The 13,509-nt window shown below is 39.4% G+C and overlaps 1 protein-coding gene across 4 annotated transcripts in view; it reads right to left on the bottom strand.

The window, feature by feature from the left end:
• rgl2 (ral guanine nucleotide dissociation stimulator-like 2) overlaps positions 1-13,323 on the bottom strand; it is a 32,640-nt gene extending 19,317 nt beyond the window's left edge. Inside the window, exons 1-3 of one of the 4 annotated variants that reach the window (XM_044207776.1) lie at positions 13,062-13,323; positions 10,643-10,809; positions 13-60 (exon numbers count right to left, since the gene is read on the bottom strand). In XM_044207776.1, coding sequence (XP_044063711.1) covers positions 13-60; positions 10,643-10,801 — 207 coding nt within the window. In that variant the 5' untranslated portion in view covers positions 10,802-10,809; positions 13,062-13,323. Of the gene's footprint in view, positions 1-12; positions 64-4,146; positions 4,438-10,642; positions 10,810-13,061 lie in introns of those variants that run through there. The other 3 variants (XM_044207775.1, XM_044207777.1, XM_044207778.1) reach the window with 3 other exon arrangements.
• Positions 13,324-13,509: the final 186 nt, after the last annotated feature.

Raw genomic sequence — 13,509 nt, forward strand, 5'->3', positions numbered from 1 at the left:
AGCTGGCCTTACCAGATCCAGAGGACAGTACCACGTAGTCTTCATCGGTGAGGGCTCTGCCTGAAGAAGAGAAGGAAACAAAACAGGTGTTAAGACAAAAGTGCTTAACTTATTTGTCTTATTAGAAAAAGGCATTATATCAAATGAGTTAATCAGCAGTAAAGCAACACATCATGTAATCATTAAGTGTATAGTCAGAGGCAGTGGTTGTCAGTATCTTTGGTCTCTGACCTCTTAATATGATGGCAAACTAATCCTGACCCATCATCATAGATTGCATATGCACTTCAACCAGAGAATGATTTTCCTTTTTTAGCTTGTTGTCATTTGATGAATCACACAGTACAAAAATACGTATTTCACAATGAAGTAGTGTGAAGTGTTACAATGGTCCTCTTATTCACATTACGATACCATTACCATTGCACTTTCCTCATTCCCACTACTAACTAAAGTGTTTTGCACTATAACCTACATATTACACTGATATTGCACATATTGTACATATATTTTGTGTGCATATATGTGTGTATATATATACATTTATATAAACATATATACATATATGTATGTATTTGTGTAACTGTAAATCTTCCTTGTAAATCTAATTTCGTTTTCCTCATTTATTTCTTCCTTAAGTGTCATGGTTTTGGGTTCAGCTATTTCCTGTTTTATTTTGTAATGTGTTTGGCCTCATGTGTCTTGAGTAGTTTTACTTCCTGTCTTTGTTTGCTTTTCCCTCCAGTGTCTAGTTATCCCGCCCTCACCTGTGTATTTAAGTCTGTGTGTTTCCTTTGTTCTGTGTCAGATCATCATTGTACTCACGTCAAGTGTCACGGCCTTGGTTTTCTGTGTTTTGGACTAGTTCTCTGTTTTCTCTTGGACCTAGCTGGATTTTAGATTTTTGGACTTTGCCTGTTCCTGGTCGTCTGCATTTGGGTCCTACTCCTGCCTGCTTTATTCCCCAGCTTGACTATCATACAACATTAAGTGTTTCTTTTATATACTTTGTTCTACTTTATTGCCTTTTTTACTTTATTTTATTGTTTTATTCTTTATTCTAATTTAAATATTTTTAATATGTGTTTATACATCTTCTGTGTGTGTAGCGTGGAGGGGGCTACAACTGCATTTAATTGTGAAATCCTGTATTGTATAATGACAATAAAGCTGCACCTTGAAAATTTTAGAAACTTTCTAAATTCGTACAGTTCTTGTAGGCAATCTTGCAACTCTCTACAAAAATCTTGCATCTTTGTTTCTGTACATCTTTGCCTGGACTTCATTTGGCAGATGGAAACATGTGCATTGCTAATGTTGAACAATGAACAATTTAGCTGCCTAATACAGAGCGCCCACAGTCCCAGAAGATAACTTAACTTTTTTTTTAATCTTGTGCTCACAAGACGCAACAAAGATTCTGAATTTTACTTAAATAGTCTAATAAATATTATGCAGCCCACACATTTTCAGCACTTATCAGCCATAACAACCTACACAGAATTTGCTCATTCTCCTATTTCATATATAACTTGATACAACAGAATCAGCTTTATTGGCCAAGTATGCGTACACATACAAGGAATTAAACTCAGGTTTTTTTGTTGCTCTCAATGTTACACAGTTCCAACAGAAATAGACAGACAGCTAAAAACAAGGACAATGAAGCTGAACAAAGACAGGTTAAAATAAACAAAGAACTGTTATGTGCATAGAAGTAGGTGAAAAAATTGTTGTGTGTGTATATAAATATATACGTATGACAATGACCAACATCATACAATGTCTATATATATGCCAATCATTGATTGACAGATAGGTTGGCTAACCAGAGTTTAAATGGTGCAATGCAATAAAAGTTTTAACCAAACAATTTTAGATTAGCTCTCAACTTGGTTTAGTCCTTGTTGGTGCAATCCAGCATTGTGTCTGCCACTCACACACACACATAAACCCCAGAAAACACCCCAGATTACACAAGCATGACGAAAAATTGAAGTTAAATAATAGCATACACTTAAAACCACTTAAACTGCCTACGGCCAAGTACAATCAATTTATAAGAATTTGTCTTGGCAGCATCAGTGCCTGTTCTTATCAACAATTACTTGTTGACACACACGGTCCGTGGATAGTAGGATACTGCAGCCCAAGTCATGTGACAGACCAAGTTGACTCATAGCAGTTTAATAGAGAGAAGTGTGAGATGTACAGTAGCACTCTTGAGACATTTACATACTGTCAAAACAGCCACAGAGATAAGAGCCAGATGACAAAACTGCTTTTGCTAATATTATAAGCCACATATGGTAAGTAATTTACTCAAGTGTTGTAGTTAAGTTCAGTTTTGGGGTACTTTACTTGAGTATTTCCATTCTATACAACATTATACTTATACTTCACTACATTTGAGAGGCAAATATTGTACTTTTTACTGTGTTGATCTGACAGCTGTAGTTACTAGTTACTTTACAGATTGAGATTTCACATTAAAATAAGCATTAAAATAGGCTTCTAAAATACAACATTTTGTTAAAAATTAAACCCATGGTTCCCAACCTTTTTCGCTTGTGACCCCTTACAAAAAACAGTGTGTACTTGAGGCCTGTTGTCACATTTCAGATGTCTGAGTTGTTTGCTACCAAAGAGACATTTTCCTGCTGAACTTCTCAGGTGATTTCATTTAACAGTTTGAGACCCAAAGAGATCACATTATTTAATATTTCACAAAAAAAGCAAAGATTCAAAAAAGGAATACAGTTTTGTGTAGCAGAAATGTGTTTTTTCTTCTTTTCTTTCCCATTAATCATCTCATGACCTCTTTATTGTGTGCCCCTTTGTAGGAGCTCAATCCCTAGGTTGGGAACCACTGAACTAAACTACCAAACTGTAAAGTAATTAAAACTAGCTTCGCCTCGAGCAGCTACAACAGTAAAATGCTGCTTACACATTGATGCATCAGTATTAACAATAATGTCATACATAAAAATATTTCAGCCAGAGGGGCCATTTTTCTGCACTTTTACTTTTGATACTTTAAGTACATTTTGTTGATAATCCTTCTGAATTTTTTCCTAAGTAAGATTCTGAATGCATGCTTTTTACTTGTAATTGAGTATTTTTACATTGTAGTATTGCTACTTTTATTTAAGTAAAGGATCTGAGTTCTTTTCCACCATTGTTAAAGTCCCAGATTTTTTGACTACATAAGTTTGGGGTATATTCACATTCATACCTGCAGAGTTTGAGTTAAAAATGAAAAATCAGCATTTGGTGTTTCTCAACTGACATAAGCATGTTTTACTGATGTAAACAAATCTTCCACAGCATCAGAAAAGATTAATAATTTAGAACTAGTTGCTGTCTAGTGTTAGTTCTTACAGTAAAGGAGCTGTCAACCAATTTGAGAATGACAGGTGGGGCTGCCCTTTTGTTTACATCTAGACGAAAGATTGTGCATTTTAGTAATACATCAATTAATATCACATTGATGCTTTCGCAATTGTGACTTTTTCCATAATAAAAAATGGATGAGCAAAAACACTGTGTGAAGTCATCCTGGTTGTCTGGTGAAATCTTCAGACCATTTTAAACGGTTTGTACTTGTAAGTCAACAGTTTTGAACACATGAGCAACACCGTGGAAACACACTCAAGACAAATACACCAAAAACACAACATCTTGTAAACCCCTTTGGCTGTTAATCAGCCTCTCAAAAAGTAAAGCTAATGATCTGCCTTACATTTTCATTCATTTTGCATGTGCTGACTTGTGAGCTTTCTCACATGCAAATTCAAAGTGACATATATGAGCCAAGAAACATATTTATGCAGACAGCAGAAGTGCATGAGGTCTGCTATACCCCCTGTTCAAACTGTGGTGTAATTAGTTGTAATAACGATATGTTAGCCTCTATTAGCCTCTTTCAAATTACCTTGAGTTGACTTGATCGAAGGTCAATGCTACAAGCAGGCGTTCCTTGCATTCAAAAAGGATCCTACCGCACTGAATTATATAGTCTGTGTGTCAAACCTGTTACTCTACCTGCTATCTCTGCTTGCTTCTACGCAAATCTGCCTGCAATTCTATCTTTCCCATGAAATTTGCCCAAGCACATAAACACACACAAAAAAGGAAAATAGTTACCTTTCCCTTGGCAAGTTCAGACAGGTAGCAATCCCTGAGCTTCCTGGAAATCTTCAGGATAAAGGTACTAATAACATTTTCACTTTCTCCATTTTCTCTCATCTGTTGCTCCCTCTTTTCTCTCTCTCTCTCTCTCTCTATACTTGACCACCTCTTATTTCACCGTCGGTTGACCTATCTGTATGTTTATGTCTTTACTGTTTGCTTCTCTACGACTTGTGGTTCTATATCACAAAGACACACCTGAAACGGGAGCTAAGTCCGGCCCCCGTGAGCCTGCATCACCTGGGCACACCCATTACACACACACACACACACATTACAAACACAAAGATAGGGATATGTTGGAGTTGATAGCACAACACTCATTTTCAGTGAGTGAGTTTTACACACCACCCATCAACCATAGACACATGCAGTATGCGCATGAAAAATTCACATAAAGACACAACTGCTTACACAAATGCAGACCTTCATCAATAGACACATGCATGGGCACTTGCCTGTGCGCACGCACACACACACACACACACACACACACACTGTGACAGACAAAGCCCTGAAGCTATTTCCAGAACAATACCCCCTCTCTTTTAGTCTCTCCTCTCTGCTCTCCTGCTCTCTTTGTCTTTGTAGATGACCTTCCCATGCAGATAAACCAGTTTGACTGAGTATCCTATTTAATAGAACACTAAGCAAAACAACAATTATATCATTTGATAACAGGTACAAGTTGGACAGCTTCCATACTATATTTTTATTTAGAAGACTGACATTTGAGCAGTAAGAGGCTATCTGTAGTCTTGTAACGAGAGGTAATAAATGTTCAGACAGCCACTGAACCAGGAAGCAAGTTGTGTTTATTTAAAGGGCTAATGGCATCGCAGAGTGAAGGCATGTTAACTAGGTGGAGACTTTCACAGCTGTGTGTGTGTGTGTGTGTGTGTGTGTATGTGTGGAGGGCAGTTAGCTTATTAGTGTGTCTGCTAGTCTGCTAGCACTGACAGTTTTTGGCCATTTGGGGGAAGTAGAACAGGCTGTAAACACATTTATCATATCACCTTGTTATGGCTAACGTGTTAGCAAACAGCCTATTCATATATCTAGCAGACACAGAGCAACATTAGCTTTAGCATTAGCATTCATTTGGAGTTATGTTTCTGTCTCACTGGCTACTAAACTGTAAGTCCAATATTCACTCTAATTTTAGCTCTGGTTTTGTCTCCACCAACTCCTGAAAAAAATATGTGGCACATTAGCTACTAAATGCTCCACAGTGTTCACCAGCTAGTCGGTAACTTTGTCTGTCTGTAGTGTACTGCGGGTTTACCAGAGTTTTTTTTGCTAAAAACAGCTGCTTGCTGTGACTGGAAATGAGGTTGACGAGAACAGTGAGACGTCTAAAACAGTGAAGTTGAGGGCCGTGAAACCAAAACAATTAGCTAAAAGATGCTAAAATGCTCAGTGAAGCTGAGAGGAACTGCAGAGTCAGTTGATGATTCTCTGTAGGTTTGTCAACACAAGCAACACTTTCACAATACATGTTGTCATTTGACCCATTGCTAAGATAAAAATATTGATTAGTGCAGCTTTAAAGTTGGGATTTGCAATTCTAATCCAATACACGTCTTTTTGTCAGATTCAGTGAATATCTCCTCACGGTCCGCTAGCTGTCCATTCTGTGTGTATGCGGAAAAATACTCTGGTGTTTGTACACAGCCCCGGCTCTGTAAATGGAAAATACACAAAGCAAAACACAAAACTATTCCACCCATTCCAGTCATGATTTGTGTGTCAGGTAATGTTATGACTTGCCCACGGACATTCAGCTTACTTTCTAGTTTGCCAAGATATGCTGGTGTTGTGATGTTTGCTATAGTAGCAGGAGAGTTGTGAGTATCGCTGTCTGGAGCTGGTTTGCTGGCTCTGGGAAACCGTCACGTCCTCTCTGGCTGTTAGCTTCGCAGCAGCAACTGTAGAGACAGTTTGCTAACCCACAACCTAGCTAACGTTAGTTACATTACTTGCTGTGTCGTTCGCTCTATATCATGGTATTTGTCATGGTTTTGGATTTCTCCAGAATCGCATAACCCACCTTTATGTATAAAGAGAATACAATTTCAGGTCGTCCAAATAAATAGATGCTTACTGAAATTGCAAAATTTGGCCTAATGTGCTTAAAGGAAAAAGTTGAAAGTGTGCAAAATAGGCACAAAATAAAAACATATAATTTAAAAATGCAAAAAAAACCTGTGCAAAATGTTGTTCAAACTACTCCAGAACTGGAGCAGTTAGTGTCGTCATAAGTTTGCTAATAGGCATTAGCCATTCTAAAAAGCCAGACTGCACACAAAGTAAACTATATTTACTCTGACTTAAAACATTTGCAGTGTCTGACATCACCTATCATTAGGTCCTGCTAGACACAACTTGTAAAAGCTTTATTTATTTCTCTTTATTTAGTCTTGAGGAGTACATATTGAAACTCAATGATACAATCCACAATTTAAATTTTACACTTTACTTAGTCTTGGTTCATGAAATATGATGGATGTGCTGATAGAAGAAAAATACTCCAATACTCCAAAAACTGCCTGTCCCTGAATCACAATCTCAGACAAGAAGAGACAAAAAAGATCCTATAAACCAACAGTTCTTGCAGGGAGTCAGAATGAATCACAAGTCAATAAGATAACAGAGGATAACAGAACAAATAAAACCTGATACAAAATATTTCCATGTTTCATTCTGCTAAACCTAACTCAGACTGAGTCCTTGGCTCTGTTTCCTTATTCCACAGAGATGGTAAATTGAGATACATGAGATAAAAGTATATTCAGTGGAGCGTCAATTGGGTTTGCCTTCTGAAACCAGGCTGAATCTGGGTCAGAGAAACCAGCCTTTTCTGTGGAGAAAGTTTAATAAAAAGTGTAATAGGTGTGTGTAATTTGGAGTCCAGCTCCTTCAAAGGCTAGTGGATAAACATCATGATTATAGGTGGTGTGGTGTTTGGCATGAGTTGGTTCTGGTTTATAAAAAAGGACTCTGCAGCTGTTATTTGAGAATCTCATCTTTAACTTTTAGAGTTGATTTTTCCCATATGTACTACTGTTGTTGCCATATGTCACACTTTGTTTATGTTCTTTTTGAAAGATGGGATTTTCTCTTAGGGCCCTGAGCTCTCCTTTTTCTGAAAGTTCCCTCAACCCCCAGCTGCAAGCAGGAAGTACATAATAAGTGGAGACAAACACAGGAAGCAGGACATGCTGTCGTATTGCAAAGCTATTTTTCTTCCCCTCTCCTGCCATCACAAGTTGAGGTTGCGTCAACCTCTCCTTCTGAACAACAACGAAAGCAACAGGCAGGAAGCCAACTCTCCATTTTCACCCCCCGTTCTCAAAAAACCCTAACTTTTTTCCTTAAATAAATCCATGTAGTTGGGCTTCTGCTGTGCCAAAAAGCTTTGACTTTGAACAAATACACAAACAGCTGACGTCCCGTATTTACAACCCTACACAAGTCTTTCCACCAAACAGGGGGTCATAAATACATCTTCTGAAGCTTTATTTAAAGATAACCATTGTTTTTTGAGTGGTCCACAACCCCGACCCCTTCCTTCCTATCTTTCTCCCTGCTCTTCTTCTCACGCTTTCATCTATGTATCCCTTGGTGCCCGTTATCTACTCTCTTTCAAGTAAAACTCTGTGGCATTAAAGTCAAAGCTGTTCTATTCCCCTTAAAGGAAAAAAATCCTCCCGTGGATACGATTACTCTGTTAGATATCATCAGTCTGTGATGTTCTGCAAGTTAGTTTGTAGGGAAAAGTTGACTTTTTGGTGTGCAAACTTTGCCTTAACCTGGCTCCTCTAATTCTTGACTTCCACGAAAATGTCCAGATAACAGGCATTAACTTGTTCCTGTCAGTCAAAAGTGGGTTTATGGATATATACAGTAGCTAGTTAGCCAGCCAAGTATGTAAAATATATGGCCAAAAGTATGTGGACAACCAAACATTACACCCATATGTGATTGTTGAACATGTTGTTCCAAAACCATGCGCATTGATTTGCTGTTATAACCATCTCCACTCTTCTGGTTTCAGGCTTTCTTTCCATAAGATTTTAGAACCTGGCTGCAGGGATTTGCTCCCATTTAGCCACAAGAACATTAGTGTCACTGATGTTGGGCGATAAAGCCTGGTTCAAGGCGCCAGTATACGCGAATAGCTTCGGAAACCTCCTACTCCCACACCTTTCCGACATTGCAATTGAGGGGGCTGTGTTTCAATTCCTGTAACTTTTTGAAACCGACAATCCGACATTCACACCCACCTCACGCAGTGATTGGCCATCTGTACGAAGGTGAAAAGAATCCAGGGTTCTCTACAGCTCTCTTTTTGCATTCTTGAACTATTTCTGTCACTTTTCACGTGTACAACCAAGTAAAACACTATGAATGACTTTCAAGAGAGACTGTCTGAAGATGTGCTCCATTATCCCCGTATTTAACCAATATCGCATCTCCCTCCTCTATATGATGGCTTTTCAACATGCCTTCGAGTGTGACAGTTCGGAACAACTATAACACTTTTACCTTCCAACGTGGTCAGACAACACGTCTTATAAACTAGTTATTTTCTAGCAAAACCTGGCCACCACTGTCGGTGTTCCAGTTAATCCCAAAGGTGTTGGATGGGGTTGAGGTCAGGGCTCTGTGCTGGTCAAGTTCTTCCACACCAAAATGGGAAAGTGCCTTTTCTGAACTATTGCCACAAAGTTGGAAGCATACTCTTGCACACACCAAGCAAGAATATAGGCTCAGAAATACAAAGTACATTATTAATATCTGTTATCTGTATTAACCATGCCAAAGTGTTTCAGGCTTAATCTTCATCTCAATCAATGAAACTGAACCTGAAAACACACTTTTTTTCTTTCACCTAAAAGCTACATTGTTCACTCGAGGTTGCCACTTCTTTGTGCATTCTGCCTTACACATCCAAGTTTCCCTCATTAAAGAATGAGCAAGTGGCCGTATTGGATTCCACTCAATAGACTGTCCTTGGAGACGGCCTGTGATACTGGATACTGTTTATAGGGAGAGCAGGTGTACACCACATCGACCGGCCAAACCGCCACATACATTATTTACTGCGAGGTCCAGCAGCCGCCATGTGACACGAGCACGGAGGAAGTCTGCTCATTCGGAAAGAGAGTCAGTGCAACTTCTTTTTTTAGCTGCAAGGAGTTTATTGAGGCTCGGTGTGAAGTAAAACCAAAAAGCCATGTGCAGGTCATGTGTGGTGGGTGCAAGAGTCAGTAAATCATCATGACTCAAAATGTTTTGTTACCAATATAGCTGTTGTTGGGGTCTATAGTTTTCTTACCACACTTGCGAAAGAGAGAGAGAGAGAGAGAGAGAGAGAGAGAGAGACAGAGAGTGAGAGAGACAACAAGCGTGTGGAGTTCAGACAGCAACCATCTGAAAGGCTCAATGAATCTCACCGTCAAGTCACTAAACATTAACAGAGGTGAAAGTTCATGGGAAATTCACCTGTGCCATGAACCTTTTAACTTCCTAAACTATAGTTCAACTTTAGTCCATATTACAGATGTTATCCTGGAGTCAGTGCTTTTCAGTGACAAACTGAATGAGAATTTCATGGAAAGGCACGAAACAAATTCACAATGACGCAAGTACCCACGTTGCAGTGCTGGTAAATTTCCATAGCAGCTGTAGTTTTTTTGTATGCTCACAAAGTAATCGTTGTTTAACTATATTAAAATCACGAAGGTTTCAACTTCTAAAAGAATAGTGCTATAGTGAATATCGAATGAGAAACTGCACTGAGTTACATAAGCTAGTGGGTAACCCGGACTTAACGTCATGACTTTGCTCTCTATTAGCATCCCTGGCTAAAAACTATTGCATTAGCACAAGCAAAAATTTGTCATCATGCCATTTAAGTTTAAAATACTTCACTAGATGCACAGTTTTGTTGTGAAACTACAACGTTATTGCCCTGTGTTGAGTCTGCGTGCCAATATTCCTTTGAAAAAAGAGTTTAATTTGCATCTATGTAACTGGTTGAATTTATTCACTTTATACACACACGGCATCTTTATCACTCTCTTTCTGTCTGTATCACACTGACTTTATTCCCTCAGGGTTTTCTGAAAACCAGCCAACCACATCTGCTGTTTATTCAAGAAACTTGTATATTAACGCAGCTTGTACAGTTTCACAGTGGACTGTTCTAAATGCTGTTAGCTGTATCGGCCAGGAGAGCAATGACAAATAAAAAGTTCTCCTAATCCCCTCTCAGCTCCATCACATCACTTTAATGTGTGAACAGAAGAAAAAATAATAAAATAGGTAGTAGAAACAAAGTATAAGGTACAAACAAAGCTCTGAGAAATAGTACAACTTCATATCACATCTTCATAAGTGACAAAATGATGGATGTGTTTCAATGAGGCAAAAGGAAAACACTCACCTGTGAAGGTTCCAATTCATCGCTGCCGCTCCCCCTCCCAGATTGGTTGCTCGGGGTGCCGCTGTCAGGTGGTAAGGGCCGGTAGCCAATGAGAGGCACGTCGCTTGACTCCACCCCCGGCAGGTCATAACCACCTGTTCGCAAGTTACGGGGCAGCATGGTGCCAGCTGCCACAGACAGGAACATAAGAACAGAAGTGTTTTGTGGTCTCTTAGGCAGCTATTCAGGCAAACATCTTGAGAGATTGTTGGGATTAAATAAGTGATAACATGTTCATTAGTGCTCATGACAATACAAAGTAACATTTGAAGCTTATTATACTGTTATTATCCTTATAAATCACTCTAGAAAAGTGTATTAGCATAGAGTCCTCAGTCACTCAGACCAGGAAAGCACCGGCTTCCTGTGTGTAAACGAATGAATTTCAAAATACTAATATTGGATTATAACTCACTGCATGGTTTAGGGCCAAAATACATTTCTGATCTGCTGCTACTGTACATTATGAACTGCCCAGACCTCTCAGGTCATTTGGGACAGGTCTGCTTCCGTTCTCAGAGTCAAACTAAACATGGAGAAGCTCGGTTTCTATGTACACATATCTGAAACAAACTCCCAGAAATCTTGAGGTCTGCTCCAACTTTAAATTTCTTTACATTGAGGCTTAAAACTTTTCTGTTTGTCACTGCCTTTTATTAAATTAACTTGGGACTATTCATTCATATCTTACACTGCACAATCATTTTTTTCTTCTTTTTATTGAATTCTAGCTTATTTTTCATTTTACTCTTCTTAAATGCAATTTGTGTCTTTTTATATCACCTTGTGTTTCTTTTATATCTTAAGGGACATGTTCACATTTTTTTTAAAACAATACACCTGTCTGAACATTGAAACAGGTTTTGCTTGCTATAATAATTTCTGGCCATTAAAAGATCCCTTCGTAATGCCCTTTTTGTGACTTATATAAAGAACTTTGAATTGCCTTGTTGAAAGGTACTACACAAATAAATGTATAGTTGGACAAATTTCTAAGCAAAAAGATGGATAGACTGAACTTTTTGTGATCACACTACAGTCTATTTAATGAGTCCCTGTTTGTAACTATGTGACTAACTATGAATACTCTGAACCTGCTAAAGATCAACATTGGACAGTATATCAGGCACAGTTTGACTTTGGCAATTAAACAAAAACATTGAATAAAAACAGTACAGCAAACCTTAAGTGCAAATTCAAGACATTTTAAATGAAAGGAACACACAACAGTAAGTTAATGGTAGCTAGGAGGCCATTTCATGGTTAATTTGTTTAACACATTCATTGTGCCCCACAGCAGGTCAGGATTTGCATAGCAACCTCTCCTTCCATTTCCCTTTCCCCTCTTTGGTATTTGGATTGCCATGAAGATAGGCATCTAGTAAACACTGTTTCAGGAAGAGAGGTGTAGGAGGGAGAAAGATGGAGAGGTTGATACAGCGTAAACGCTATGTGGAAATGTGAACTCTTACACAATGATGCAAGCCTGAAACATTATAATGAAACCACTGTTTGAGTACTCAGTTGTGCAGGTAGTGCGTAACATGTTGATAAATGATGTGTGCTTGTGACTTTGAGCAAAATGTGCAGAATGGCTGTCAGGTGGCTGCTGTAACTGAAAAGCTACAGAATCAATCCCCTAAAGACCCCGTCTCGACTCTCACAGCTCTGGATAAGAAAGAGCAGGAGGTAAATAGCCTCAAGTGTGATATAAAAATGTGCTGGCACTCCCAACTTTCCATTGTGCCTTTGTCTTGGACTCCTGCAGCTCTGTAGCGTTTGTGCAATACTTACTTTCTCTTACACGATCATTTATCATTGCTGTAGGTATTTAATTTGGCTCGTTGTAAGCTTGCTTAAGAAACCAGTTTGCAGTCTGCATGACAGAGGAAAGACACATGCAGGCCTGCAGGGAAAACAAGTCATAAACAGAGCAGTTTATGCCCTGACCAATAGCTATGCAGAAGTCTGAATGCCTGCTATTCACTGACTCTGACCAAAGCAAACAGCCCACATATGACTGAGGTGTACACACACATATGCTTACAGCTGTAACTAGGTTACAGTCAAGTCACACCCCATAATGCTCCTTTTCTGCTCAATAAATGCAGCCATAGGGTGGTGCTGCGGTTATGTTCAGTCCTAATGATAGCTTCTGTCACAAGGTAGACTGGATGAAGAAAATAAAGCCTGACAGTATGAGGGCTGTAAAAGTTTGTACGTGCTGACACTCCTATTACAACACACAAGACTGACATATGATGACATTTGCTTCCTACTGTGCGTCACTCAATGACATGAAATCACTGGCAATTAAAAAATAGGCGATACATTTAATCCAAATAGAGGAAGAGAAATATGAAGCTGTAATTCAACTTACTGAGAGCAAAGTGTCATTCGCAGGATGTGAGCTATCCAACTGTGGTCAGCTGGATTCAGGCTGCATTGGATGGCCGCTGGTGATAATGGATCGGTGGCCGGTTCAGCTGAGGAGAGTCGCACCCATCTGTACCACCGTCACCGACGACAACGACAAGGGAGCTCCGTCCTCCGCCTGCCGCCCCCACCCTCTCTCTTCCCTCTATCAGTGTCCCCACACCGCTCGTCTGTCCAGCCTTCAGCAGCTGATAGCTGGTCAAGCTGCAAACTCCCTTCCTCCCTCCCTCTCCCTCCCCCTCTCTCGCTCTCTCTCTCCGGCGTCGCAGTTCCTGTATGTTGTGCTCTCAGCGTTTTGGCAACAGCTCCGTCTCTCCGGGCGACACACAGGACACACAGTGTGAGGATACCGTACTGCAGACAGGCTCCAATGCACCGCTCCTCCGGAGAAA

The sequence above is a fragment of the Siniperca chuatsi genome, linkage group LG9 (assembly GCF_020085105.1).
Source record: "Siniperca chuatsi isolate FFG_IHB_CAS linkage group LG9, ASM2008510v1, whole genome shotgun sequence".
Classification (NCBI taxonomy): Eukaryota; Metazoa; Chordata; class Actinopteri; order Centrarchiformes; family Sinipercidae; genus Siniperca; species Siniperca chuatsi.